The sequence below is a fragment of the Antechinus flavipes genome, chromosome 5 (genome assembly GCF_016432865.1).
Source record: "Antechinus flavipes isolate AdamAnt ecotype Samford, QLD, Australia chromosome 5, AdamAnt_v2, whole genome shotgun sequence".
Lineage (NCBI taxonomy): Eukaryota > Metazoa > Chordata > Mammalia > Dasyuromorphia > Dasyuridae > Antechinus > Antechinus flavipes.
In genome coordinates this window covers 177525015-177551649 of record NC_067402.1, presented here as the reverse complement: position 1 = coordinate 177551649, position 26635 = coordinate 177525015, and the positions used below count along the sequence as shown (strand labels likewise).

Genomic DNA, 26635 nt, shown 5'->3' with positions numbered 1-26635 from the left:
ACAAATGAGTCTAATAGAGTCTAAAAAGTGAACACTTAGGAACTCATTTTGCAAAACAATTTAGGACATTTATTTTAAAGGAATTTTGAAGAGAAATTAGAAGAAATTTTTCTTATAATAGCACCTTATAGTGAACTTGTTCAGAAATTCCAAGCAACTATCATGATCCTGAAGTCCAACTTAGTCAAAAATAAGACAGCAACTACTAGTATGCCTCTTTCCTTGATGCCTGAGGGTACGTCCAAGAGAAAGGAATGTGTTTAATGATTAGAAAAATGCAAATGAAAACAACTCTGAGATACTTCCTCACACTTAACAAACTAGCTACAATGACAGAAAAAAAAATAATGATTAATGTTGGAGGGGATGTGGAAAAACCAGGATACTATTGTATTGTTGGTAGAGTTGTGAACTGATCCAGCCATTCTGGAGAGGAGTTTGAAACTATATTAGAAGGGCTATAAAACTATGTATACCCTTTGATCTAGTAGCATCACTACTGGGTCTGTACCCCAAAGAGATCATAAAAAAGGAAAAAGGACAAACATGTATAAAAATATCTGTAGTGTACTTTTCAGAGTGGCAGGGAATTGGAATTGAGTGGATGCCCATCAATTAGGGAATGGTTAAATACATTATGGTATATGAATGTAATGGAATATAATTTTTCTGTAAGAATTGAAGAGCAGGTTGATTTCTGAAAAGTCTGGGAAGACTTAGATGAACTGATGCTGAGTGAAGTGAGCAGGACAAAGACAACATGGCACACACAGTAACACCAAGATTATGGGATTATTAACCATAAACTTTTCTCAGCAACGTGGTAATCCAAAACAATTCCAACAGACTAGGGATAGAAAATACCATCCACATCCAGAGAGAGAACTATGGAGAACTATTTTCATCTTGGGTTTTTTTTTTTTCTGTTTCTTGTGATTTTTTCCTTTTTGTTCTGATTTTTCTTTCATAACATAACAAATATGAAGTATGTTTAAAAGCATTGTACATGTATATCCTGTATGAAATTGCTTGCTGTCTTGGGGAGAGAAGAGGTAAGAGAGAGAGGGAAAAATATTTGGAATATAAAAATGAATGCTAAAAACTACCTTTAGATGAAATTGGAAAAATAAAATATTATTAAGGGAGGAAAAAGGAAAGAGAGAGAAAGAGAGAGAGAGTGAGAGTGTGTGTGTGTGTGTGTGTGTGTGTGTGTGTCTAAGAAATGCCTAAACTGGGGCTGCTAGACAGAAGAGTACAAAGAGCCCAGGTCCTGGAGTCAGGAGGAAAATAAATCATGTCTCTACAGAAAAACGGACTAGCTTATTATTTATATCTTACACTACTCCAACTATGGATAAACTAAGAGTCCTTTCCAATAAGATCAAGGGTAAAGTAAAGATGTCTACTGTTAATACTACTATTTAACATAGTGCTAGAAAAACTAGCAAAAGCAGTAAGAAAAAGAAAATAAGGAACCAAGCATTGACAAAGAAAAACCAAAATGATGACTTTTTGCAGATGACAGAAAACTTTAGAAAGACAACTAAAAATAATTGAAATATTTAATAATTTCAGTGAACTTGAGAACAAGAGAGAGAAATTCCATTTAATAATTATTTCAGGATGTATAAAATACTTGGGAGTCTACCTATAAAGATACATAGTAACTATATTAATACAACTACAAAACATTCTTTATACAAATAAAGACAAACAAATAACTGGAGAAAAATTAATTACTCATGAACAGGGCAATTCAAATACAATAAAAGTAATATTACTACTTCCATTAATTTACTCATTAAATACCATGCCAACCAAGTTACCAAAGGTGTATAAACTAGAAAAACATTAATGCCCCAGTATCAGGTACCTTAGCCTTCCCCATCCCATGCCTTTTCAGCTTCCTTTTACTTAAATGCTGTATTTCTCATTAGAATGTAAGCTCTTTGAAGGCATCCTATCTCCCATCCCCCATTAATCTCTCCTTCCCTGTATTTGTATTCTTGGTACTAAGTGACAGCAGCCATACTATAAGACTTTAAATGATGGTCGACTGACTAGGTCTAAGAGAATAAAAATCTCAAAAGTGCTTTTTGAAGAAGTATAATCAAACTGTCCATACCTTTGATCCAGCAGTGTTACTACTGGGCTTATATCCCAAAGAGATCTTAAAGAAGGGAAAGGGACCTGTATGGGCAAGAATGTTTGTGGCAGCCCTCTTTGTAGTGGCCAGAATGTTGGCTGAATAAATTGTGGTATATGAATGTTATGGAATATTATTGTTCTGTAAGAAATGACCAGCAGGATGATTTCAGAAAAGCCTGGAGAGACTTACATGAACTGATGCTGAGTGAAACAAGCAGAGCCAGGAGATCATTGCATACGCCAACAATACTATATGATAACCAATTCTGATGAACGTGGCCTTCTCCAGCAATGAGATGAACCAAATCAGTTCCAATAGAGCAGTAATGAATTGAATCAGCTACACCCAGCGAAAGAACTCTGGGAGATGATTATGAACCACTACATAGAATTCCCAATCCCTCTATTTTTGTCAGCCTGTATTTTTGATTTCCTTCACAGGCTAATTGTACATTATTTCAAAGTCCAATTCTTCTTGTGCAGCAAAATAACTGTATGGACATGTATACATATAATGCATTTAACATATACTTTAACATATGTATTGGTCTACCTGCCATCTAGGGCAGGGGGTAGGAGGAAGGAGGGGAAACGTTGGAACAAAAGGTTTTGTAATTATCAATGCTGAAAAATTACCCATGTATATATCTTATAAATAAAAGGCTATAATAATAATAATAATAAAAAAGGAAGTATAATCAGGGACCTTTTAAGGGACATGTCAATTCTCCGAGAGCTTCCACAGCTGTGAATCATAACATCTGAAGGAGTTGCAAGGCAGCCTTTGCTGACATAGATGTTGCAGACTAAGAATGAGATAAATTGGAGGCAGAGAGAAGAGGAGAGAGGTCAGACAACACAACGGCCTCTCAGTCAGAGAGATCAGAGAACAGCAATTGCCTCTCAGTCTCCTTGTATCATCCTCTCACACAAGATCCATTCTGCAGGTCTGGGTTGGCTCTCCAGCAGCCACTGTCAAGTGGCTCCCATGTATTTTAACAGGGACCAGTAAAAATCCAGTCAGATTTTCACTGTTTAAATTGATGATCATTTTCATTGAATAATTCATTTTTTTAAAAATGTTCCAACAACAAAAACAACGTTTCTGGATAGAATTTTTTCTTCTAAAGAAACCATCATCAGAGGGCATTCCTACAGAATATTTAGTAGCCTTTCAATTTTTCCCCACTGAGTATTATGGGAATTGGCTTGCCAATTCACAATGAAAAAAAAGAATTAAGAATTCATAATGCACAGATTATGAAATGCAGTTAGATGAGCAACCCATTGAGTAAAATGGATAATGATAATGGATTATGCTTCTAAAAAGAATAAGTGGAATAAGGTGAACTGAAAGCTAAAGTCTATAAGGATATAGACAACAATAGCAAGGTATCTCTGATTCCCAAAGACAGATGCATCAGATCCCAAACAAGGTTAATTAGGTCAACAGAACTTCTGTTTTAATCTCAATTTTTAATTTTCCTGTATCTGAAACACTGAGTTATCTAGACTGTGAAAAACTTTAGAGGGAGTGAAAATAATAAGAAACAATAAATGGTAAAATTTGGCAAAAATCATGGTTCCTTTGAATTAAAAAACAAAGCATGTATACTTCAATGCTTCTATGTCTGAGACTTCAAGATTTTTCTAAATGTAATGTATAGGAAGTTTAGTTGGTGTAAGTGAGTACTGAACTAAGAGACAAGAAGACAGTTTCAAATCTTGCTTCAATTACTTGCTAGTTATGGATATGTCACAACTTCTCAGGACCTCAATTTCCCTAGCTAATTAGAGGATAGTGCAGCACCTATTTCAATAAGTTTTGTAAGGATCAAGAAATATAATGATCATAAAAAGTTTTCCAAACCTTAAAGTGCTATTTATCCTATCCCATAATTCAATTATTCATTGCTACTATTTTGGTACTACTTTGTTCCATTGATTTTTTTGGCTAATTCAAATTTCATAGCAACAAAATTTAATGAATAACATCTTACATACATCAATACTGGAATTACTTTTCTCTTGAATAATTCCACAAAGCTTTGGTCTCCTCTGGTCAGTAGTATGTAGAATATGATTAAGAGTCCAAAAGCTTAGACAAGTGTGCATGAGATACCATCCACACTGTTTGAGGGAACATCAACATTAATGAAGTCACAGATCCATCTAAGTATAGGCCTAACAGAAAACTGCTATTTAAATGGAAATCACCAAAACACTTGTTTTCTGTATGTCATAAAGAATTTTTTGAGAAATCCAATTATATCCAGACCAAAGATTCTATAATTCATATTCTAACCTTCTACTTAAAACAAATAATGGATAGTGTCAATTATTAGGACACAATTTAAAATTCTCTTTCTTAGTTCTATCAATACAGAATTTCTTTCTGCTCTTTTAATGAACTATACATTTAAATTACATATAATGTTATACCTATATACAAACATATATAGGATCTCAATAAATATATAATTTGATAATCAATTTAACAGATACATGATTAGATATTTTTGGCATTAGAGTAATACTATTTTACATTTTTTAATTAGTAAAAGAAGAAAGATTGGGTACATTAAATGCATAAAGTTAAGAGCATAACATAAAAAAATGTAATTTACTGAGAGTTGAATTTGGAATTAGAAGACTACATTGGAAGATAACAGCTCTGCCATCTACTAGTGGTGTGCCCTGAAGCACACATTCTCTAAACCTTAGTTTCTCTTTTTTATAAAATGAGAGGTTTGACTAAAATGATTTGTTCTCTTCTAGCTCCAATACTCTAATTTGTATATACCTACTCTAAACTGACTACCATAATCAATCTCTCTATTTCAAAATAATTGTTTTAGTTTCTTTTTTGAGGCATACAATGCCCTTTATTTCTTCTCCTTCCCTCTTTTTTTTTTAATTCCTATTTATCTCTGTCTCTAGGCTTTTCCATTCTTTCTTCCTATTCTGTGTCTGCCCTTTTCTTATTTATTTCTTTTCTTATAAGTTATCTCTATTTCTCTCTTTCTTCTATTTTCATCTCTCTGTATGCTTTATTTTCTTTCCTTTTAGTTAGGAGTTCTTAATCTGGGGAGTTGTGAACTTAAAACATTTTGATGACTGTAGTTCGATATAGTTATTTTCCTTTATTTTATGCACTTAAAAGAATGAATCCATAGGCTTAATCAGATCATTAAAAAGGCAAAAGATTAAAATGGTTAAAAATCTGATTTAAATGAAGATTTGATTGAAGCTAATTAAACTCAATACATCCTCATTTCTTCCTCATTCACTCCCCTCTCGAACACATTTCTTTAATTCTTTATCTTCTCTTCTGCATAGATCTGTCTTCTTTTAGACTTGCCTGTGAGTCTACAATCTCTTTGATAATTGTTGCCTTCTAGTAGTAACATTAAAGAGGAAGAAAAAGTAGCAAGTGGAGGCTCTAGATTGTTTATGGATATAGTCAGCCAGGATAAAAATCCATTTAAACTTGTAAAGACTCAGAAAACCCATTAATTAGCACAAAAAGGTTAAAGCTTATTTTGTAATCACACATCTATTTATATTTCAACTTGATAGCGCCAAAATACTTACATAAATGCAGTAACTAGCTTATCATTTTATTTAAACTAAACTACCTTTTAAAAACAAATTTGGAAAGAAATAAAAATGGTTAGAATAGAAACAAAGATAAAATACTATTCAGATTACACAGTACATCCTAAAGAAGGTATATATCAACCTAATAAGGAGTCATACAAAATTACTTTTGGCATAAAAACAATTATCTTCTCAATGAAGATTTTTCCAGTTACCAGGATAACCAGCAATGCTTTTCTTTTTTTTTTCCCAGAAGAATTTTTTTTCCATTATAGCTTTTTATTTACAAGATATATGCAAGGGTAATTTTTCAGCATTGATAATTGCAAAACCTTTTGTTCCAATTTTTCTCCCTCCTTCCCCCAGCTCACTCCCCCAGATGGCAGGTTGACCAATACATGTAAAATATGTTAAAGTATAAGTTTAGTACAATATATGTATACATGTCCATACAGTTATTTTGCTGTACAAAAAGAATTGGACTTTAAAATAGTGTACAATTAACCTGTGAAGGAAATCAAAAATGCAGGCGGACAAAAATAGAGGGATTGGGAATTCTATGTAGTGGTTCATAGTCATCTCCCAGAGTTCTTTCGCTGAGTGTAGTTGGTTCAATTCATTACTGCTCTATTGGAACTGATTTAGTTCATCACATTGTTGAAGAGGGCCAGGTCCATCAGAATTGATCATCATATAGTATTGTTGTTGAAGTATATAATCATCTCCTGGTCCTGCTCAATTCACTCAGCATCAGTTCATGCAAGTCTCTCCAGGCCTTTCTGAAATCATCCTGCTGGTCATTTCTTAGAGAACAATAATATTCCATAATATTCATATACCACAATTTATTCAGCCATTCTCCAATTGATGGGCATCTACTCAGTTTCCAGTTTCTGGCCACTACAAACAGGGCTGCCATAAACATTCTTGTACACACAGGTCCTTTTCCCTTCTTTAAGATCTCTTTGGGATATAAGCCCAGTAGTAACACTGCTGAATCAAAGGGTATGCACAGTTTGATAACTTTTTGGGCATAGTTCCAGATTGCTCTCCAGAATGGCTAGATGTATTCATAATTCCACCAACAATGTATCAGTGTCCTAATTTTCCCACATCCCCTCCAGCATTCCGCATTATCTTTTCGTGTCGTTCTAGCCAATCTGACATGTGTGTAGTGGTATCTCAAAGTTGTCTTAATTTGCATTTCTCTGATTAATAATGACTTGGAGAACCTTTTCATATGGCTAAAAATAATTTCAATTTCTTCGTTTGAGAATTGTCTGTTCATATCCTTTGACCATTTATCAATTGGAAAATGGCTTGATTTCTTATAAATTAGAGTCAATTCTCTATATATTTTGGAAATGAGGCCTTTATCAGAACCTTTGACTGTAAAATGTTTTCCCAGTTTATTGCTTCCCTTCTAATCTTGTCTGCATTAGTTTTGTTTGTACAGAAACTTTTCAATTTGATATAATCAAAATTTTCTATTTTGTGATCAATACTGATCTCTAGTTCTTCTCTGGTCATAAATTCCTTCCTCTTCAACAGGTCTGAGAGGTAAACTATCCTATGTTCTTCTAATTTATTTATAATCTCATTCTTTATGCTTAGGTCATGAACCCATTTTGACCTTATCTTGGTGTATGGTGTTAAGTATGGATCAATGCCCAGTTTCTACCATACTAATTTCCAATTTTCCCAGCAGTTTGTCAAGTAGTGAGTTTTTATCCCAAAAGCTGACTAATTAATCTATTTCTTAGCTAATACCAAATGGTTTTGGTAACTGCTGCTTTATAATATAATTTTAGATCTGGTACAGCTAGGCCACCTTCATTTGATTTTTTTTTCATTAGTTTTCTTGAAATTCTTGGCCCTTTGTTTTTCCATATGAACTTTGTTGTTATTTTTTCTAGATCACTAAAATAGTTTTTTGGGAGTCTAATTGGCATAGCACTAAATAAATAGTTTAGTTTAGGTAGTATTGTCATCTTTATTATATTAGCTCATCCTATCCAAGAGCATTTAATGTTTTTCCAATTGGTTAGATCTGACTTTATTTGTGTGGAAAGTGTTTTGTAGTTTTGTTCATATAGTTCCTGATTTTCCCTTGGCAGATAGATTCCTAAATATTTTATACTATTGGTAGTTACTTTAAATGGAATTTCTCTTTATAACTCTTAACTGTTGGATTTTATTAGTGATATATAAAAATGCTGATGACTTATATGGGTTTATTTTGTGTTCTGCAACTTTGCTAAAGGTGTGAATTATTTCTAATAGTTTTTTAGTAGAACCTTCATATCATCAGCAAAGAGTGATAATTTGGTTTCCTCATTACCTACTCTGATTCCTTTAATCTCTTTCTCGACTCTTATTGCCAAAGCTAGCATTTCTAATACAATATTGAATAGTAATGGTGATAGTGGGCAACCTTGCTTCACTCCTGATCTTACTGGCAACAGTTCCAGTTTATCCCCATTACATATGATGCTTACTGATGGTTTTAAATAGATGCTACCAATTATCTTAAGGAAAAGTTCATTTATTCCTAAACTCTCAAGTATTTTTAATAGGAATAGATGTTAGATTTTATCAAACAGCAATGCTTTTCTGAACCTATAGCTTAAGCACCTGCTCATGCAAATATATCCCAGCTCAAAAGTTTACTAATCCCTTTAATTATCATCAGCTTAATTAGCAAGGAAATTTTTCTTTCATATAACTGTATTCAAAAAAGAAAGCTGCGAAGTGACATGAACAGAAACACTGTACACAGTAACAGCAACAGTGTGTGATGATTAATTATGAATGACTTAAGTTTTTCTCAGCAAGACAGTGACTGATCCAAGACAATTCCAAAACATTCATGAAGGAAAATTCTATCTCCATCCAGAGGGGAAAAAAAAACTGATGGGAATTTGAATGCAGAACAAAGAATAGTATTTTCCTTTTTTTGTTTTTTTCCCCCTTTTGTTCTATTTCTTCTTTCACAACATGTCTAATATAGAAATGTTTTATATGATTGCACATTTATAATCTATATCAATCTGTTTACAATCTCAGGGAAGGAAATGAAGAGGAAAGGAAGGAGAAAATTTGAAACTCAAAACTTTATTTAAAAAATGAAATGCTGGAGACAGAGCCAAGATGGCAGAATAAAGACAGGGTCTCAGCAGAGCTCTCTCCAAATCCCTCTAAATTCCTTTAAATAACGACTGTCAACAAATTTTAGAGTCTACAAAAAGATTAAGTAGAACAATTTTCTAGCCAAACACTATTTGGAAGATCAGCAGGAAAGGTCTGTTGCACTACATTACCAGTCCAGCAGAGTCTATATGCAGGCCATCCCAGCAAAGCACTGGCCCCAGCCCAGGCCACAGCAAAAAAGAGTGGGCCTTGGGGCCTCTGAATCAGAGGTAGACCTTTTGGCTCAGAGATATCAAACATGACTTGGAAGGTTGGCAAGAAAGATTTGTTTCACGAGGATGAGAGGGCCTTGGGAAAGCAGTGGCACTGCAGCTTCCAGAGGCCTCAGCCCAGAGGAGGCCTATTTACTAGCACTGAGGAAGAACTCTGTTGCTTCAGCACACTAGACCTTATGGCCACAATGGATCAGAGACATCCCCCGACACCTTATAGATCCAGGGCAGAAAGAGAACTTGTGGTCAGATTCCTAAAAGGATCTCTGAAAGCAGTTATACAAAACCTCTGAAGCTTGGAACATTACACCCTCCACCCTGGAAACACAGCCCTACTTTAATAAAGAGTTAAAAGCCAAGTACTAGGCTGGAAAAATGAGAAAAGAAAAAAGTTCTGACCACAGAAAGTTACTCTGATGTTGTCATCAAAGAAGATCAAAACACACACTGAGAAGAAGATAACCAAGTTAAAGCTCCTACATCTAAATATTCCAAGAAAAATAATAATTGGTCTCAGGTCATGGAAGAGCTCAAAAGAGATTCTGAAAATTAAAAGAAGTTGAGGGGGGAAATGGGAAGAGAAATGAGAGTGACGCAAAAGGAAATACAAAAAGCTAATGACTCTAGAGAATGCCTTAAAAAGCAAAATTAGCCAAATGGGAAAGAAGGCACAAAAAGTTCACTGAGGAAAATAATTTCTTAAAATTAAGAATTGAGCAATGGAAGCTAATGACTTATGAGAAATCAAAAAACAAGAAAACAAAACGAAAAGAATGAAAAAAAAAGGCAGAAAATAATGTGAAATATCTCACTGGAAAAACAACTGACTGGAAAATAGATCCAGGAAAAGATAATTTAAAAATTATTGATCTACCTGAAAGCCATTATTTTAAAAAAAGACTGAATATCATCTTTCAAAAAATTATCAAGGAAAACTATCCCGATATTCTAGAACCAGAAGGTAAAACAGAAATGGAATCTACTGGTCATCTCCTGAAAGAGATTTGGGCAAGCATCTAGAAAGAAAGCAATTCAAATATAGTGGAGACATCGTCTGCATAATATAGATTTAGCATCTTCTACATTAAAGGATCACAGGGCTGGAAATAAGATATTCTGGAAAGCAATGAAGCTAGGATTACAATCAAGAATTACTTCCCCCCACAAAACTGAATATAATCCAACAGGGGAAAAGTGGACATTCAATGAAATAAAGGACTTTTAAGAATTCATGATGAAAAGACCAAAGCTAAACAGAAATTTTGATTTTCAAAAACAGGACTCAGGAGAAGCAAAGGGAGATTAAACAGGATAGGAAAATCATAAGGAACTTACTAAGATGCATTTATTTACATTTGTATATGGAAGGATGATACTTGTAACTCTTATGAACGTTCTCATTATTACATTATTATGGAAGTTAGGAGCATATATAGGCAGAAGGCATGGGTATAAACTAAATATGAAAGGATAGGATCTAAAATAATAATAAATTCATGGGGTGAGAGAGAAATGTGCTGGGAGAAAGGGAAAGAAAGAGGTAGAATAGCATAAATTACTTGCAGTAAAAAGAGGAGAGAAAAAGTTTTTATACTGGAAGGTAAGAGGGGGATAGGAAGGAGAGTAAATCTTATTCTCCTCAGAATTGGCTCAAAGAGGGAAATAATATACATGCTCAATATGAGTACAGAGATCTCTAACCCTGCAGGAAAGTAGGAGGAGAAGAAGACACAGGAAGAAGGGAAGATAGTAAAACAGGAGGGCATGCTGAGGTCGGGAGTGGTCAGAAGCAAAACACTTGAGGAAAGACAGGATAAAAAGAAAGAGAAAATGAATAAACAGGGAAGGGGAATAGAGCTAGCAATAGTAACTGAAAAGAATTCTGAAGGAAGTTTCTCTGATGAAGTCCTCTATTTTCAAATGTCTATAGAACTTAGTCAAATTTATTAAAAAATAAGAAACATTCTCCAATTGATAAATGATCAAAAGATATAAACTATGTCCAAAATTCTATAAAATCATGTATATCCTTTGACCTAACAACACCCCTTGTAAGCATGAATCCTAAAAGAGGAAAAAAAAAAAAAAAAAAGGAGGAAAAGAACCTATATGTACAAACATTTTTATAGCAGCTTTTTTCACAGGGAAAAGAATTGGAAATTGAAGGGATGCCCATCAATTGGGGAATAGCTGAAGAAACTGTGATATATGATTATGATGGAATATTATTGTTCTATGGGAGATGATATGCAGCATTTACTCAGAGCATGATTGCACAGGGTGCTTCTCTCTGGCTTTTGGCATTTTTCACCTTTAAATGAGGGTCTGATGGTCTTTGTTCTTTTTTAGCTCTGTCTGTAATTCCCAATCTAACCAAGACTTAACAACTTCAATTTAACTCTTTATCCTATTATCACACTCCTGTTTCTCTCAAAGAATGGAAGGGTTGAAAGACTGACAGTTTAATGGTAATTCTATATAAATGTTCTTCACTGGAAGTAAAGGGAAGTGGGTGGGAAACAAGTCAGTGTTCTATAAAGATCCATGAATTTCATGTAGGAATTTCTTCCTACACATTCACGTTATATATATACATACATAAACATCACATAATTTAGATTGTGAATGTTGTCAGAATTTGACTTTTCCTTTATACATACATCTTTGAGAGAAACAGGGGTGTGATAATAGAATAAAGAGTCAAATTGAAGTTTTCAAAAGAACAGTGAAGAGAAAAGACATTAGATTAGTGACTATATTGGGGTCAGAAGGAATCAAGAGGACCGAAGTTCAAATCCTTTCTCTGATACATACTGGCAATGAAACCATAGAAAAGTCACTTAAACCTCTCAGTGCCCTAGGCAATTTTTATGATATCCATAATATACATACATATGTATATATATGTTTATATATATTTATATGTGTATGTGTGTGTGTGTTACTAATATATTATAAATTAATTAAAAATCTTTATCAGCAAAGGGAATTTCCACATTAGGAATTCCCTACAACAATAAAATCATAGGTTTAAATCCTTCACTTAAAAAAAAAAAAGGAAAAGAAGCCAAAGATAATAATTTTAATTAGTTCATAACAAAAGCATCTGATATCTGATTTTCAAACTTTCATTTCATGTCACACAGAGAAATGTATGACTTTTTTTTTTTTTTTGCTGAGGCAATTGGGATTAAATGACTTGCCCAAGGTCACACAGCTAGGAAGTGTTAAGTGTCTGAGGCCACATTTGAACTCAGGTCCTCCTGACTTCAGGGCTAATGTTCTACTCACTGTGCCACCTAGCTGCCCCGATTTTTAAACTTTCAAAATATGAAACAAGATCTAATAAATTGTGTAGGAAAATGTTTTGGTCTTTTTTTTTATTCAAATTACATTTCTTTAAATGCATTATTGTATTTTACATGACATAAGTACCAGCTAAAATAAATAGCAAAGAGACGTAAGGAAAGAAAACCTGAATAATTTGGATACAACTACTATAAAAACAAACAAACAAAAAAAAAAAACAGCCTTAAGCTTATCTCTGAAACTAACTCATAAAGATACTATTTTCCTCCTTTCTCCTTGAGTATGTTAGAAAATGAGCCACTTAATAATTCTATGAATGTGTTATTTTTTTTAATATATATATCATATTAATAGTAGAAGAGATGGAAAAAGTACTTCTCATTTCTTTGCAACAACCAATAAGCTAAATGAAGTTACTAGTTACAAAGGCATAAGCATTTTGTACTTGGGAAAAAATTATCTATATGTGTGTATATATATATATATATATATATATTATATATATATATATATGCTACTAAGATTAGTAACCAAATTATGTAAAAGTCAGTTACTAGGGAAAAAAATGATCATTCTTTTCCCTCTTGCACATAGTCTCTTGATCCAACACATGCTATACAGATGCAATAAAGAAAACAGTAATTTTGCTTTCTCTGAATATTCAGAATATAAGAGTTCATTTTTACAGAAAAAGAAAATGGTGAAGGAGAGAAAGTTCTATATGAAAGATTATGCTAGAAAAACCAGTGATTAAAAAAAAACAAAAAGGCAATTTTATCTGTGATATTTAGTAGATTTTTAAAAATCAGATTGACAGACTATAACCCAAATACTTGAGAAATCTGAACAGAAGGTAAATATTTTTACTTTTAAAAATTTGAAAAAGAAATACATCAAATATAAGAAGTAATGACTATAATCACAAAATGATATAATTCATTTAAAAGGAGGAAGCAAATAGAAAGAATTGAAAGATAAGTTTAACTTTTATTTTTCTTAACCAACCTTTAGCTGGTGAAAAAGGATGAGAACCAAGTGAATCTGTGCAAAGTTCCAGTGGAAATTGTAGAAGTTCTTCATTGTCAGTAGAGGCTTGAAGAAAGAAAAGCATTTTACTTCTTAATACTGTATTTTTGGTGAACAATCAATCAACAAGCTTACTAAGTCCCAGGCACTATGCTAGATATAAAGATTCTAGTGAAATAATAAAAAAATAAAACAATCCTTGCCCTCAAGAAGCTAATATAGTATAGGGAAGATAATATATAAAGTATCTTCCTACAACTAACCTTTTTGTGACTAAATGCCTTAAGAAGGCCATCTACAATTGATGCTTGTTAATTTTGACCTCATTCTCTTAACTCTGCAGTAAGACTTCTGAACTCATCATTCAATTGAAAATGTTCTCTTTAAAATTACTAATGATTTCTTAATTGCCAAATCAATTGACATAATTAGGTTTAATTTAGCCTTTTTTCAGTTTCTGTTTTTGTTTTGTTTTTACTTCTCTGCTGCCTTTGATACTATCAATCACTGCCTTCTCCTAATAATCTCCTTTCTCCACGTTTTCAAAAGAGTGATTCAGCAGGGTTCTCTTCCTTTCTAGATAATTCTTAATTTCTTTTACTGGATCTTTATCCAGGTCACACCTTCTAATCATGGATGATCTACAAAACTTTGTCTTAAGACTTCTTCTTTTCTTCCTCTCTACTATTTTATTTGCTGATCTCATCATCTCCCACAGTGTCAAATGACTCTAATTATCTAGCCCTCATCTCTCTTCTAACATCCAGTATATCACATCTCCAAATAATTAGGTATTTTGAACTGGATGGCCAGGGAACATTTTAAACTCAACATGTCTAAAATTAAGCTCATTACTTTTCCTTCAATTTCAACATTCCTAACACTTCACTATTATACTTGAGTATACCACTATCCTTCCAGTTACCTATGCTCAAAATCTAGCCAGCATCCTCAACTCTTCACACTCCCTCATCCCGTATATTTAATTGACTGAAAAGTCCTATTAATTTTAGCTTTCTCATAAGCCCTTTTCTTCCCTCTGACACTTCCACCATCCTGATGCAAACCATCATCATCTCAAGCCTGGACTACTACAATAACCTACTGCTGGGTTTCTGCTGCCTCAAATCTTTCTTCACCTCTGGTCATCCTCCATCTAGCCATCAAACTGATCTTTCTAAAGTTCATATCTGATCATGTCAACAACATCCTATTTAATAAAATTTCAGGAGCTCCTTATTACTTGAGGAATTAAACAAAAAATTCCTGTTTCACTTTTATGTTTTTCAACCCAAGTCTCTTCTACCTTTCTAGTCTTCTCCAACCTTAATTCCCCATTCCCCATGTACTCTGCAATCCAGTGATACTGGCCACCTTGTTGTCACTCATACAAGGCACTTCACATTCTAACACCAAGCAGTCCTCCTTAATGCCTTCCTTCTAAGATTACCCTCATTTTGTCCTGCACATATCATATTTGTACATAGTTGTTTGCATGCTGTCTCTATCATTAAACTGTGAGTTCTTTTTGCCTCTAAAGTGTTTACTTCCATGCATAATACATAGCAGGAGCTTAGTAACTCCTGGTTGACTGACTGAATGTACAGATAAAAGCATAATCAAAATAAATACAAGGTAATATGTGGGAAGAAGAACCATTAGTAGCTGGAGGGATCAAGAAAGACTCCACGTTGAAAACAGCACTTGAGCTATTTGAAAGAAATAAGGAATTCTAAAAAGGTAAGAATTCAGAAGAGAGTGTATTCCAGGCATGAGGGAGAGAGCTTGTACAAAGGCATGGGAGACAGACTGTCGTGTGTGAGGAAGAGCAAGAAGGTCAGTTGGCTAGAGCAGAGAACAAATGAAGGAGAATAAAATAATAATCAAGCATTTATTTTAGACAATCGAAAATAAATTTAAGTAGATACATGTATTTTAAATAGTATTGTAATAATACTGCAGAAGCAGTGCTTTTGGACTAATATTTTCAAAGTTAGGAACTTGGTTATATAGGATTCATTTATTTAAGATTTTTCCAATTGCTCTGTCCTTTTTCACATCTATTCCATCTTAGGAACAAATGCCATCACTTATCTTCACTATTGAGAGCTTATTTTATAACTTACTACCTAGCTTCTTTCCTAATAATGTTACAACATTTTTACTATGTTCTAGTATTTGATACTAACTCAAATCAATCATGAAAATCTAAAGCTGCTATAGACTTAGGATAACATAGGGAGATGAAAACCATTAGAAATGATATTTACTTAGCAAATAAAATCATAAAATTTTGGAAAAACAAAGCTTTTTTTGTCCTTTTGAGTATGCAAACAATTGTTAGTAACTCTGGTTTTTTGAAAATTTGTTTACAGAAATTTTGGTCTGTTAATGCAGTAAGTTACTTCTCATATTCAATTAGTCAGCCATGTATCTCAGTGTACTTCCTCTATTTTTTATAAAACTATACTAGTAAGTTATATATTTTTTAAAATTTTACACATAAAATATTGTTTAAATTAAAATTTATTTTTAACATTTTAAGAATGAGAAGCAGAATGGCATAATGGACAGTCAACTTTAAAGATAGGAAAACCTGAGTTCTAGTCCTGCCTTAGATACATCCTAGCTGTGCAACTCTGGACAACTTATTTAATCACTCAATTCTCTTAGCAACTCTCTAGGAGTGTAAGCTGCAGAAAAGGAGAGAATTTGAAAAGAAATTTTCTTTACCTAAGAATCTCCTGTACCAATGAAATCAATCTTTAACCTTTCTATTTTAAGATTATTCTAAACAAAAACTGATGGATAAGGTTAATTCTACTGTTCCTTTCCCTACTCAAATGCATTCTAAAATATAAACAAAAATGTTCTGAATTACCTACATCACTGCTGAGAAATACTGGAACAGATAATTAACAATTAAATCTAGAGAATGAGTTAAAATAGGATTAATACTCAGAATAACCCAAACAAGTTAACTACTTCATCTTTTTGTCTCTTAATTTCTATCACGAAATAATACATTTCTTGTAAACAAATTAATTCTTATTCTTCAAAAGTTTACCTCTTTGTAATGACTTTTCCACGTGAGTTTTTGTGGTTTGTACAGCTTGATGTTTGTCAAATGTTATTGCAACTGCTGTGACTGTGACCTGCAATGATAAGAACAATATCAATGTTAGTATCAATTTATTAAACACTAATTAAATACTTATTGTGTGATTATTGTGCTAGGTACAGAAGCAACAAAGAGAAAAAATAAAGCATGACTTTAGAGAATTCACAAAATCTTATGAAAGATATGTTAAGTATACAAATAGATTAGTATATAAAACACAACACATGAGGGACAAAGGAGAGATGTAGACAAGTCAAGGCAGTCTTAGAGGGTTTTGGAGGAGAGATTACTTTCTATAAGATAAATGACAAGATGTTCTGTCAACAAAAAGTTATTAAAAAAAAAAGATAAATGACAAGATGCTTCCCATAGTAAGGAAGTCCTATTCTAGCTATAGGAATTTCAAGAATAGAAGAGAGAATTTCAACAAATAGGAATGAGTAATATTCTAGATGAGGGCAGATAGGCGAAACAATGGAGAGAACACTGGGTTTGGAAGCAAGAACCATCTTCATGAGTTCAAAGCCAACCTTAGACACTTAGAACTTGTGTGACCTAGCCAAATAACTTAACCTTCTTTGCCTCATAGGGTTCCTCACTTGTAAATGAGCTGGAGAAAGATAGGGCAATCCCCTCCCATCTTTACGAAGAAAACCCCAAGTGGGATCACAAAGAGTGGGACACAACTGAAGTCACAAAAGGTACTGTAGATATAACACACAGTCTGTGTGAAGGCAGGACAGGGAGAATTTAGAACAAGAATAAGTACTCTTCTTTGACTAGAATGAATGAAAAAAAGTAGTTGAAAAATAATGCTGAATAACTGGCTGAAGACAGTGATGGAAATGTCTATATTTTATCCCAGAGATAAGGAAGCACCTGAGGTTTTTAAGCAAATACTTTGGAAAGTCTATAAAACATCGATGGGAAAGGACTATTGTGGAAGCCTAAGTGACCCCTCTTTGTTAAAAGGCTGACAAATCCATTGAGTGTCAGTGGTAGAAATCTATGAAACCTCACAGAAAATGAAAGGAAGTGCTCCCAATTTCAAAAAAGAAAATGGAAGAGAAAGGATCCTGTAAGTGACAATAAATGCCTAGCAAAACTTTAAAATATATTATCAAAAGGATGATTAGTGAATATCTAAAAAATAATGAGAGCTGGTCTTATCAGGAACAAGCTAAGCCAAACAAATTTCCTTCCTTTCTTCCTTCCCTCCCTCCCTCTTTGTTTCCTTCCACTCTCCCTTCCTTACTTCTTCTTTTCTTCTTCTTTGATAATATTACCAGACAAAATGTGAGGAAAAGGCTAAAAATAAAGTGTTCTATTCAGTTTAGTAAACCACATTTTAGGAACTGCATCCAAGAATCTAGAGAGAATCCTGATGAAGGTGAAAATTTAGGGAAAGGATTTAAGATCAGGTTATACAGTAGAGATAATTTGCCTAGATTTTTACATTGTATTTGACCAAGTCTGTGATGCTGCTATTGTCAACAAGATGGAGAAGTAAGGCTGAAATTATATGTGTGTGTGTGTGTGTGTGTGTGTATGTGTATATATAGAAATTATTATACATATATATTTTTTATATAATGGATAGAAAGCTGGATAGAAAGAATGATTATTAACAGTTTAATGTCAATTTGGAAAGTAACATCAATTGGAATGCCCTACGTATTTCTGATTAGTACTAGGCACTCTTAACTAATTTTTTATCAACTACATGGGTAAAGACACAGTGGCATGCTTTGTAGAAAGTTTGAAGAAAACATAAGGGTAAGAAAAAATAGCCAACACATTGTATTTAAGAATTAAAAATACAAAAATACTTTAATGTGGTAGAAAGTTGAGCCAAAACCATTAAGATGAAATTCAATGGAGATAAAATTAAAGTCTTAGCCTTGAGTTCAAAATCAATTTCACAAGTACAAAATGGGAGAGCCTTGATTTAGCAGCTTCTCTAAAAAACTGAAGGTTTTAGTGGACTATAAGCTTAATAAGTTTTTGATGATGACAATGAAAAAATGTACTATTGGATTGATTACATTTTTCTGACAGGAATAATATCACTAGTGTAGGGAAATCCTAGTAAGAAAACTATGTCTATTATTATGCCATATTCTTTGCATCTTTTTATGCTGAATTTAAAGAGAGTTATTATCTAGATCTTGGGCAGTTTTGACTAAAGCATCGGGTTAAGTTCCAGGTGCTACATTTTATGAAGTACACAGTTAAATTGGACAGCATCACCAATCGAAAAGAAAGTCAGCAAAAACTTTCATGGTAACATAATTTGAAAACTGGTTGAAAGAACTAGTGATACTTAGAGTAGAGAAGAAAAAATTGGGGGGGAGGGGCACATGATAGCTTTTCAAATATCTAAAAGACAACACACAACAAAGTCAAGTTTTAGATGTGTTATCCTTGACCTTGAAAGGGTATCTAAAAATGGAATAGGATACCTCAGTAAGTAGTTGGTTCTCCTACATTACAGATCTGGAAAAAAGAAGGTGGAATGATTACTTCTCAAATATACTGTAAAAGAAATTCTTGTTTAAGTATACATTGGACCAGATAAACTGAATTCTCTTTATGATTTAAGAGATTCTGCAATTCTGGAGATGATCCTCAAAGAGTTTTTAAATTACACTAGGAAAATATAAGTTCTGGTGGGTTCTATTAAGTCAGAAAGACTTTAAGTCATCAAATTGACAGTTTTGTTGTTGCTGGATTGTTTCACTTGTGCCTGATTTGTGGCCCCATTTGAGGCTTTTTTGATTCTGGAATGTTTTGTCATTTATTTCTCCAGCTCATTTACAGGTGAGGAATTGATGTAAAAGGTCACACAACTAGTAAGTGTCTGAGAGGCTGGATTTGAACTCAGGAAGATGTGTCTCCCTGATCCTAAGTCTCGCACTCTATCCACTGAGACACCTATTGCCCCACAAATTGAAATACTAAATTTATTTTCCAGATGACTTTATTAGCTTAAAGCAAACGGGCAAATTCAAGGATTAATTATTTGACCATGGCAATACATGAACAATAACAACAAAGTGAAGGAGCAAAAGATACTGGAATTAAAGACAATCATTTTTAATTTATAGTTCTTACTCATTTTTTTACACAACAGTATAGAAAATGCACAACATGACAAATATGGAAATATGTTCAGAAGAAATGCACATGTTTAATCTATACCAGATTGCCTGCTGTCTGGGGAAGGGGTGAGGTGAGAGAGGGAGAAAAAAATATGGAATGCAAAATCTTATGGAAATGAATGTTGAAAATTTTTTGCATGTATTTGGAAAAATAAAATATTTTTGAGGAAAAAAACAAAAACAAAAGTAGACAAAAGGCCAATGGACAAAAATGTAAGAGGCCAGTGACCACTAAAATATGTATAGCAATACTTAATGTGATAACAAAGAACTGAAACCAAAGTAAATGCATATTTTCTGAAGAATGTATGTGCTGCCCTGTCAGATTGGCTAAGATGACAGGAAAAAATAATGATGAATGTTGGAGGGGATGCGGGAAAACGGGGATACTGATGCATTGTTGGTGGAGTTGTGAACGAATCCAGCCATTCTGGAGAGCGATCTGGAATTATGCCCAAAAAGTTATCAAACTGTGCATACCCTTTGATCCAGCAGTGTTTCTATTGGGCTTATACCCCAAAGAGATACTAAAAAAGGGAAGGGGACCTGTATGTGCCAAAATGTTTGTAGCAGCCCTGTTTGTAGTGACTAGAAACTGGAAAATGAATGGATGCCCATCAATTGGAGAATGGCTGGGTAAATTGTGGTATATGAATGTTATGGAATATTATTGCTCTGTAAGGAATGACCAGCAGGATGAATACAGAGAGGCTTGGAGAGACCTACATGGACTGATGCTAAGTGAAATGAGCAGAACCAGGAGATCATTATACACTTCGACAACGATATTGTATGAGGATGTATTCTGATGGAAGTGGATTTCTCTGACAAAGAGACTTAACTGAGTTTCATTGGAGAAATGATGGACAGAAACAGCTACACCCAAAGAAGGAATACTGGGAAAGGAATGTGAACTATTTGCATTTTTTATTTTCTTCCCGAGTTATTTTTACCTTCTGAATCCAATTCTCCCTGTGCAACAAGAGAACTGTTCGGTTCTGCAAATATGTATTGTATCTAGGATATACTGCAACATATTTAACATATATAGGACTGCTTGCCATCCTGGGGGGGGGGAGGAGGGAGGGAGGGGAAAAAACGAAACATAAGTGATTGCAAGGGATAATGTCGTGTAAAAATTATCCTGGCATGGATTCTGTCAATACAAAGTTATTATTAAATAAAATAAAAAAAATAAAAAAAAAAAAAAAAAAAAAGATCTCTTCCAGCTCTAGTTCCATCTGGGAAAAAAAAAAAAAAGAATGTATGTGCTGCAAGAAATAATGAATGTGATGAACATGGAGAGAAGCATGGCAAGATTTACATGAACTAATGCAGAGTGAAGTAAGAACTAAGAAAAGAATATACAAAAAAACTATAACAATTTAAACAGGAAAAGCAATCACAAAAAAAAATCAAAGTAAAAGTAATAAAATTATAAAGAACAAGTATGACTTGAAAGAAGAGATGATGGGATACCTCCACCCACATTATCCAACATGTGTTGTACAACACACGTTTTCAGATTTTTGTCAATGTGTTTATCAGTTATTCTGATTTTTTGCTCTTTTTTTTTGTTAGATTTTTTAAATTATGATTAATTATATGTGATAATTCTCTGGGGGAAACAGGAAGTAATCTTGGGGAAAATTGTGGTGATATAAAAAAATGGATATCAATAAAATGTATATAAAAACAAAATAATATATAAAAAACTTTTTTTAAAAATACAAAAATAGACAACATGAATTTTAAACAATACTGAGACAAATACATAATTTTTTTTAGACTGATCTAGTTTAGAACTTCAGTCAATAAAATATGAATTTATATATTTGTATTAATATTAATAAAGTACAATCTAAATTTATAAATCCAGATATTCTACAGGGGTCTCAGGAAGTAATTCTTTCAAGGAAATAAAAGGTAGGTAAAAATTTTGCCAAACAATAATTGTGCAGAGTGATTTAACAGAATCTTTCCAGCATGCATGCTATTGCGTAACAATGGTAACTGTCCTAACAAAAGTAATTTCACTCTATGCACAAAGCAACTATTTCTAATTAAAATATACTCAAACAATTTTGAGATGGAATAGTCTCTACAACATATACATAAACATATGTGTGTATGAACACATATATATGTATTACATTATACCATAATGCATATATCATCATATATATTTATATACTTGGAGGAAAATTGGCAAACTACTCCAGTATCTATCCTGTACAAAATTACAAGGAGAATGCACAACTAAACAACAATATTTATATATTAATGATAAAATAGTGCAAATGATACTCCTTGAGACTCCTGAAAAAAATTAGCTGATTGTTAATTACCTGAATTAATTCATCTTCAGGAAGAGATACTGTAAAATTGACATGGCAAAGGCAGCAGGGTATCATAGAACGAAGTTTAAAATATAGGCTCTATCAAATGAAAAAAAAAATCATTTTTTATTTGTTTATAAAATATATTTCTTCATCTTACATTTTATTCTGGATATAGAAAAAATAAAATATTAAGAGCCTAGCCATTAAAAATAATACCATTTTAATCAAAAAGAAAATTAAAAGCACATATATATTTATAAAATTGCCAGTAAGTGATTTCCAATTTATCAATTCCTAAAATTGGTACCCAGAAATGAAAACAATAATCCACATATGGTGGTTAACCAGAGCAGAGGCTTATGGGATTTTCTCCCTCCCATGTTCTGTGAGCTATGCCTCTCCATGAAGCCTAATATTATATCAACAGGTTTCCATGTGGCTCTGAGGACTCATGGTATCAGACACCTAGATGATGGTAATAGCTTAAACAGAACTCTTTCTACAAACAATCTTTCACACTAATATTACAGTTATTTTTCTCATTCCTTGATTTGACTGTGTCATTTCTCTGTTCAAAATTCTTCGATGATTCTCTATTGGAAACAAAATTCAAATTCTTTAGATGATCATCTAAGCTTAGTACTTCACCTAGAACTGCACAAAGTAGTACGTGTTAATAAATATTTTTGTTTATTAATATTTTATAGGACAAACTGTGAAGTAGTGGAAAAACTAAAAAAAATTGGGAGTCAGCAAAGACCTGGCTTTAAAAATCCTACCCTCTTCAAATATCTTCTATTTACATGTCTATTGGACAAGTCACTTAACTTCACTATACCTCAGTTTCCTGTAAAAAGGAGATAATGATATCTAAACTACCCAGTTCATTAGATTATAGATAGAAAATAAATTACTTTGGAAATATTTAATTTGAACATTCCCTCCATCAATGCAGATCATAATCAATCCAGGCCTTCTTATTCTGTGTGATTACTGTCCATGTTCACCTACATAAACTCCATAAAACCAAAAGCCAAGATGCTGGAAGCCTTTCATTCATAATAGTATCTTTCACAGCACAGTTCATAGGCTATCCACCATCTCTCTCACCACATAAGTAGTCCAACTCCTTTTCTGATCATGTCCAGGTGTCTCTTTATTGCTCTTTCTATTATTACATAATTTGGTAATCCATGGATACATACTGTAAATGTCTGCTGTTATTAATGTTAAATTTGCTGAATTGACATGCACAATTCAGCTTTCTTAGATTGGCTCATATTATTATAGCAAACAATTCAAAGAAATTTTGACATCTGTTTGCAAGTTTCATGTTTCTGAATAGCTTTTTATTATTGAGAGAAGGATTTGGAGTCAAGGCTTGGGTTCAAATCTCTTCTGAGCTACTTATAACCTGTGGGATGTTTGGAAAACTTTTGGGACTCAGCTGAAAATCTCTAAAGTCTCGCTCAACTCTAAATCCTTTGAGCCCAGGATATCATCAGTTAAAAAAAATTTCCTACCTTGAGCAAGTTTTCACAGAGATCATTAAAGTTCTTATTGAGTGTCTGATTTGTCAAGTTAATGTTGCTTAATCTGGATACTCTTACTGAAGTGAACATCTAAATAGAAGATATAAAGGCATGTTTAAATTTAAATATTATGACAATTTTTAAATATTGAAATGGTAATAACTGATGACATAATACTTAGAAGAAAAGTTTAAAAGGACAGCTATTTTATTCATACCTAATGCACAGTGTACTGACATCATTCATGTTGTTTGCTTTAAATAATAAGGAAGTCTGAAAGCCTTACCTGTATTTCAGATGTCCAATTATTGATGCCAGGCATAATTTCTGTATTGCAGCTATAAAAGCCTGCACCCAAAAAAAATTGGAATAAGAAATGAAATACACTGCATTTTATATGTTCATGTTAGGGTATAGCACATTTTGAAAATTACAGAATGAGAATTTTCTTATTACATCTAAAGATATTATTTTCATTCTTTAATCCAAACACTAGGTTGGTTTTGGAGTAGATCAGTGTTTAATCAGTCCTCCTGCAAACTTCTTTATTTCTTCTTCTAATATTCAAGTTTACAAGTGCAGAGGTGTACACAACTTATCACTCTTTCTCTCCCACATCCAGTAAGATGGATTCTAATTAAATTTTTTTCTCTTCACTCACAAAACAACCATATTTAGTTATGGCCCTCATTAAAACTTACCTGGACTATTGCAAGAGTTCTCTATTTAGTCTCCCTGCCTCAAATTTCTCAGTTTACTAATCTATTCTGTTGAACTGACATTCTGAAAGCACAGATTTATCTATGTCACTCTCTTCTTCACTTATCTTCAGTGACTACGCCTCACTGCAAGGACAAAAATATTCAACTCTCTATCTGACATATAAAACTTTTCACCATCTAGGTCTACTTAGTGTTCCAGGTTTATTACTCATTCCACAATTTCAAATATTCTACATTCCAATCAAATTGGTCCATCTCCCATTTTTATACCTACTCTTCCTTCTTACCTCTATCTGCTAGGGTCCCTAATTTTTTCAAAGCTCAGCTGAAGGGTCAACTCTAATATTAAGTATTTCCTTACCCTCTCATATCTACTAATTCTATCCACCCTCACATAAATTATTTCTTAATTACTGGGTTACTTTCCCCAATGGAGAAGAAAATCTTTGAGAAGTTTTGCATGCCCAAGTCTAAAACAGTGACTGGCACAGAGAAGGTACTTAATTCATGACTGCTGAATTGAAAAACTGCAACTTCTACTCAATTCTCCCCTCTAGAGCCAAGGACAATAAGTATACTATCTCTTCTATATGACAACTCTATAAATACTTGAAAATAGCTCCCCAAGTCTTCCTTGTAAAAATCTCTAAACCATGAAATGCATTCCTTTTCTGTTTCTTCTCCAAAGTTTAGCAACAGGCTCAATAAGTAATTGTTTGTTCAATACATACTTGTTACTGGATTCCTTGCAAACAAAAGTGAGGAAGGTAAACAATTATCTGAAAGAATAGATTCTAAATATCATTTTACTTGAAAGGCTGGTTAAAAAAATTTAATTTCCTCATACTGAGCATTATAATATAATCTTTACCTCAAAGTGCTAAAGAACATAGAAACAAAATTTTCTTAATGTATTCTTTCAGAGAAGGAAAATAAATATTTACATTATTGCTAAACAGCATCTAATCTAGTTTTCTGCACACAACTGAAATTCAATCAATGTTTGTGCTTTTAAAAATTGTATTTCTTGGGTCACAAATTAAAGGTATATCTATCTAAATCTTTGGAAATATTTATTGTACTAACATTATAATCCCATGGGCAATATCTGATTAATAAGGACATTTTTTTGTAAAGACTGATTTCTTCCAAAGTAAGGACCATAATTTCAGTTGCTTCTTATTCTTTAGAAAATACTTAGATTAATGGATATGATCCTTATGTTTTATATTCAAATTTTTCATATATTTAAATTGCTGTCCAAATAACTTTTCTATCCACTATCGTCTTTTCCCTACACATCTTGCCAGAGTCTCCAAATTCTTCCTTCTTACAGTATCATGGACATTCAATGAGAAGGACTCACCTAGTCCAATTCCTTCATTTTATGGGTAAACCCCAAGCAACAATGATACGATTAAGATGTTACAAACCACCTTCACCATAGTATCTCCTAATCTTGTTAGGTTTGAGAATGGGCTGGCTCAGTATTCCCTCTCATAACCCAATGTCATCTTAATTAGACTCCACCTGGGAGTTCTGAGAATAAAGTTCAGAAGGTTCCGCAGTCCTCTAGTCTAACTATTAAAATCAAATTATCAATAAAAGTATTATGAAATAAAGCATTTTTTAAAAATCTAGGAAATACTTTAAAATCAAAAATATAGAACTAAGATTTTTTTTTTTTTTACTATACCTGAAGGTGGAGGAACATCTGTAAGTAAAGAATGTACATCTTCCATGGCATCTGTGTCATCAATCTTAAAATAATTTATAAATTAGGTTAAAGTAACAAATAATACAGAAAAATGGGGCACAAAATGAAATCTCAAAATTATCTTAAATGCTGAAAAATGAAGAATTTCCTCATGACATAATCATTTTTTTTCTCCCAGTAAAATCTCTACTTAGAAACTGGAGAGGTAGCACATGTGGCAAGAAAGATGTAATCAGTTTCTGAAAGAATCCTACAGAAAATGGAGTATATTAACAATCAGACCTGTATTTTAGTAAGATTATGTTGGCAGTTGAATGGAGGATGGGTTAGAAAATAGAAAAAAGGCAAAAGAGTACACAGAATAAGAAGGTCTAGATGAGTTCTAACACACTCTATCAAAGAAAATTAGTACTTAACATCTGCAATATCACTGAATCACAGGACATCAGAGGCTTTCTAGTTCTAGTCATATTTTAAAAAATCCCTTCAACGATATACTCATTAAGCTTTTCCATAAAGAAGAAAAAAATCCTTT

General features: G+C 32.9%; 1 protein-coding gene across 23 annotated transcripts in view; it reads right to left on the bottom strand.

Moving 5' to 3' along the window:
- The window catches only part of C2CD5 (C2 calcium dependent domain containing 5), a 130792-nt gene that overhangs the window by 16011 nt on the left and 88146 nt on the right, over window positions 1-26635 (bottom strand). For 22 of the 23 annotated variants that reach the window (XM_051963403.1, XM_051963400.1, XM_051963397.1 and 19 more), the window contains 6 exons: window positions 26080-26143; window positions 23948-24009; window positions 23653-23751; window positions 22136-22225; window positions 16573-16660; window positions 13485-13571 (listed from right to left, as the gene is read on the bottom strand). In XM_051963403.1, the coding sequence (XP_051819363.1) occupies window positions 13485-13571; window positions 16573-16660; window positions 22136-22225; window positions 23653-23751; window positions 23948-24009; window positions 26080-26143 (490 nt within the window). The remainder of the gene's footprint in view (window positions 1-13484; window positions 13572-16572; window positions 16661-22135; window positions 22226-23652; window positions 23752-23947; window positions 24010-26079; window positions 26144-26635) is intronic. The other variant, XM_051963408.1, reaches the window with a different exon arrangement.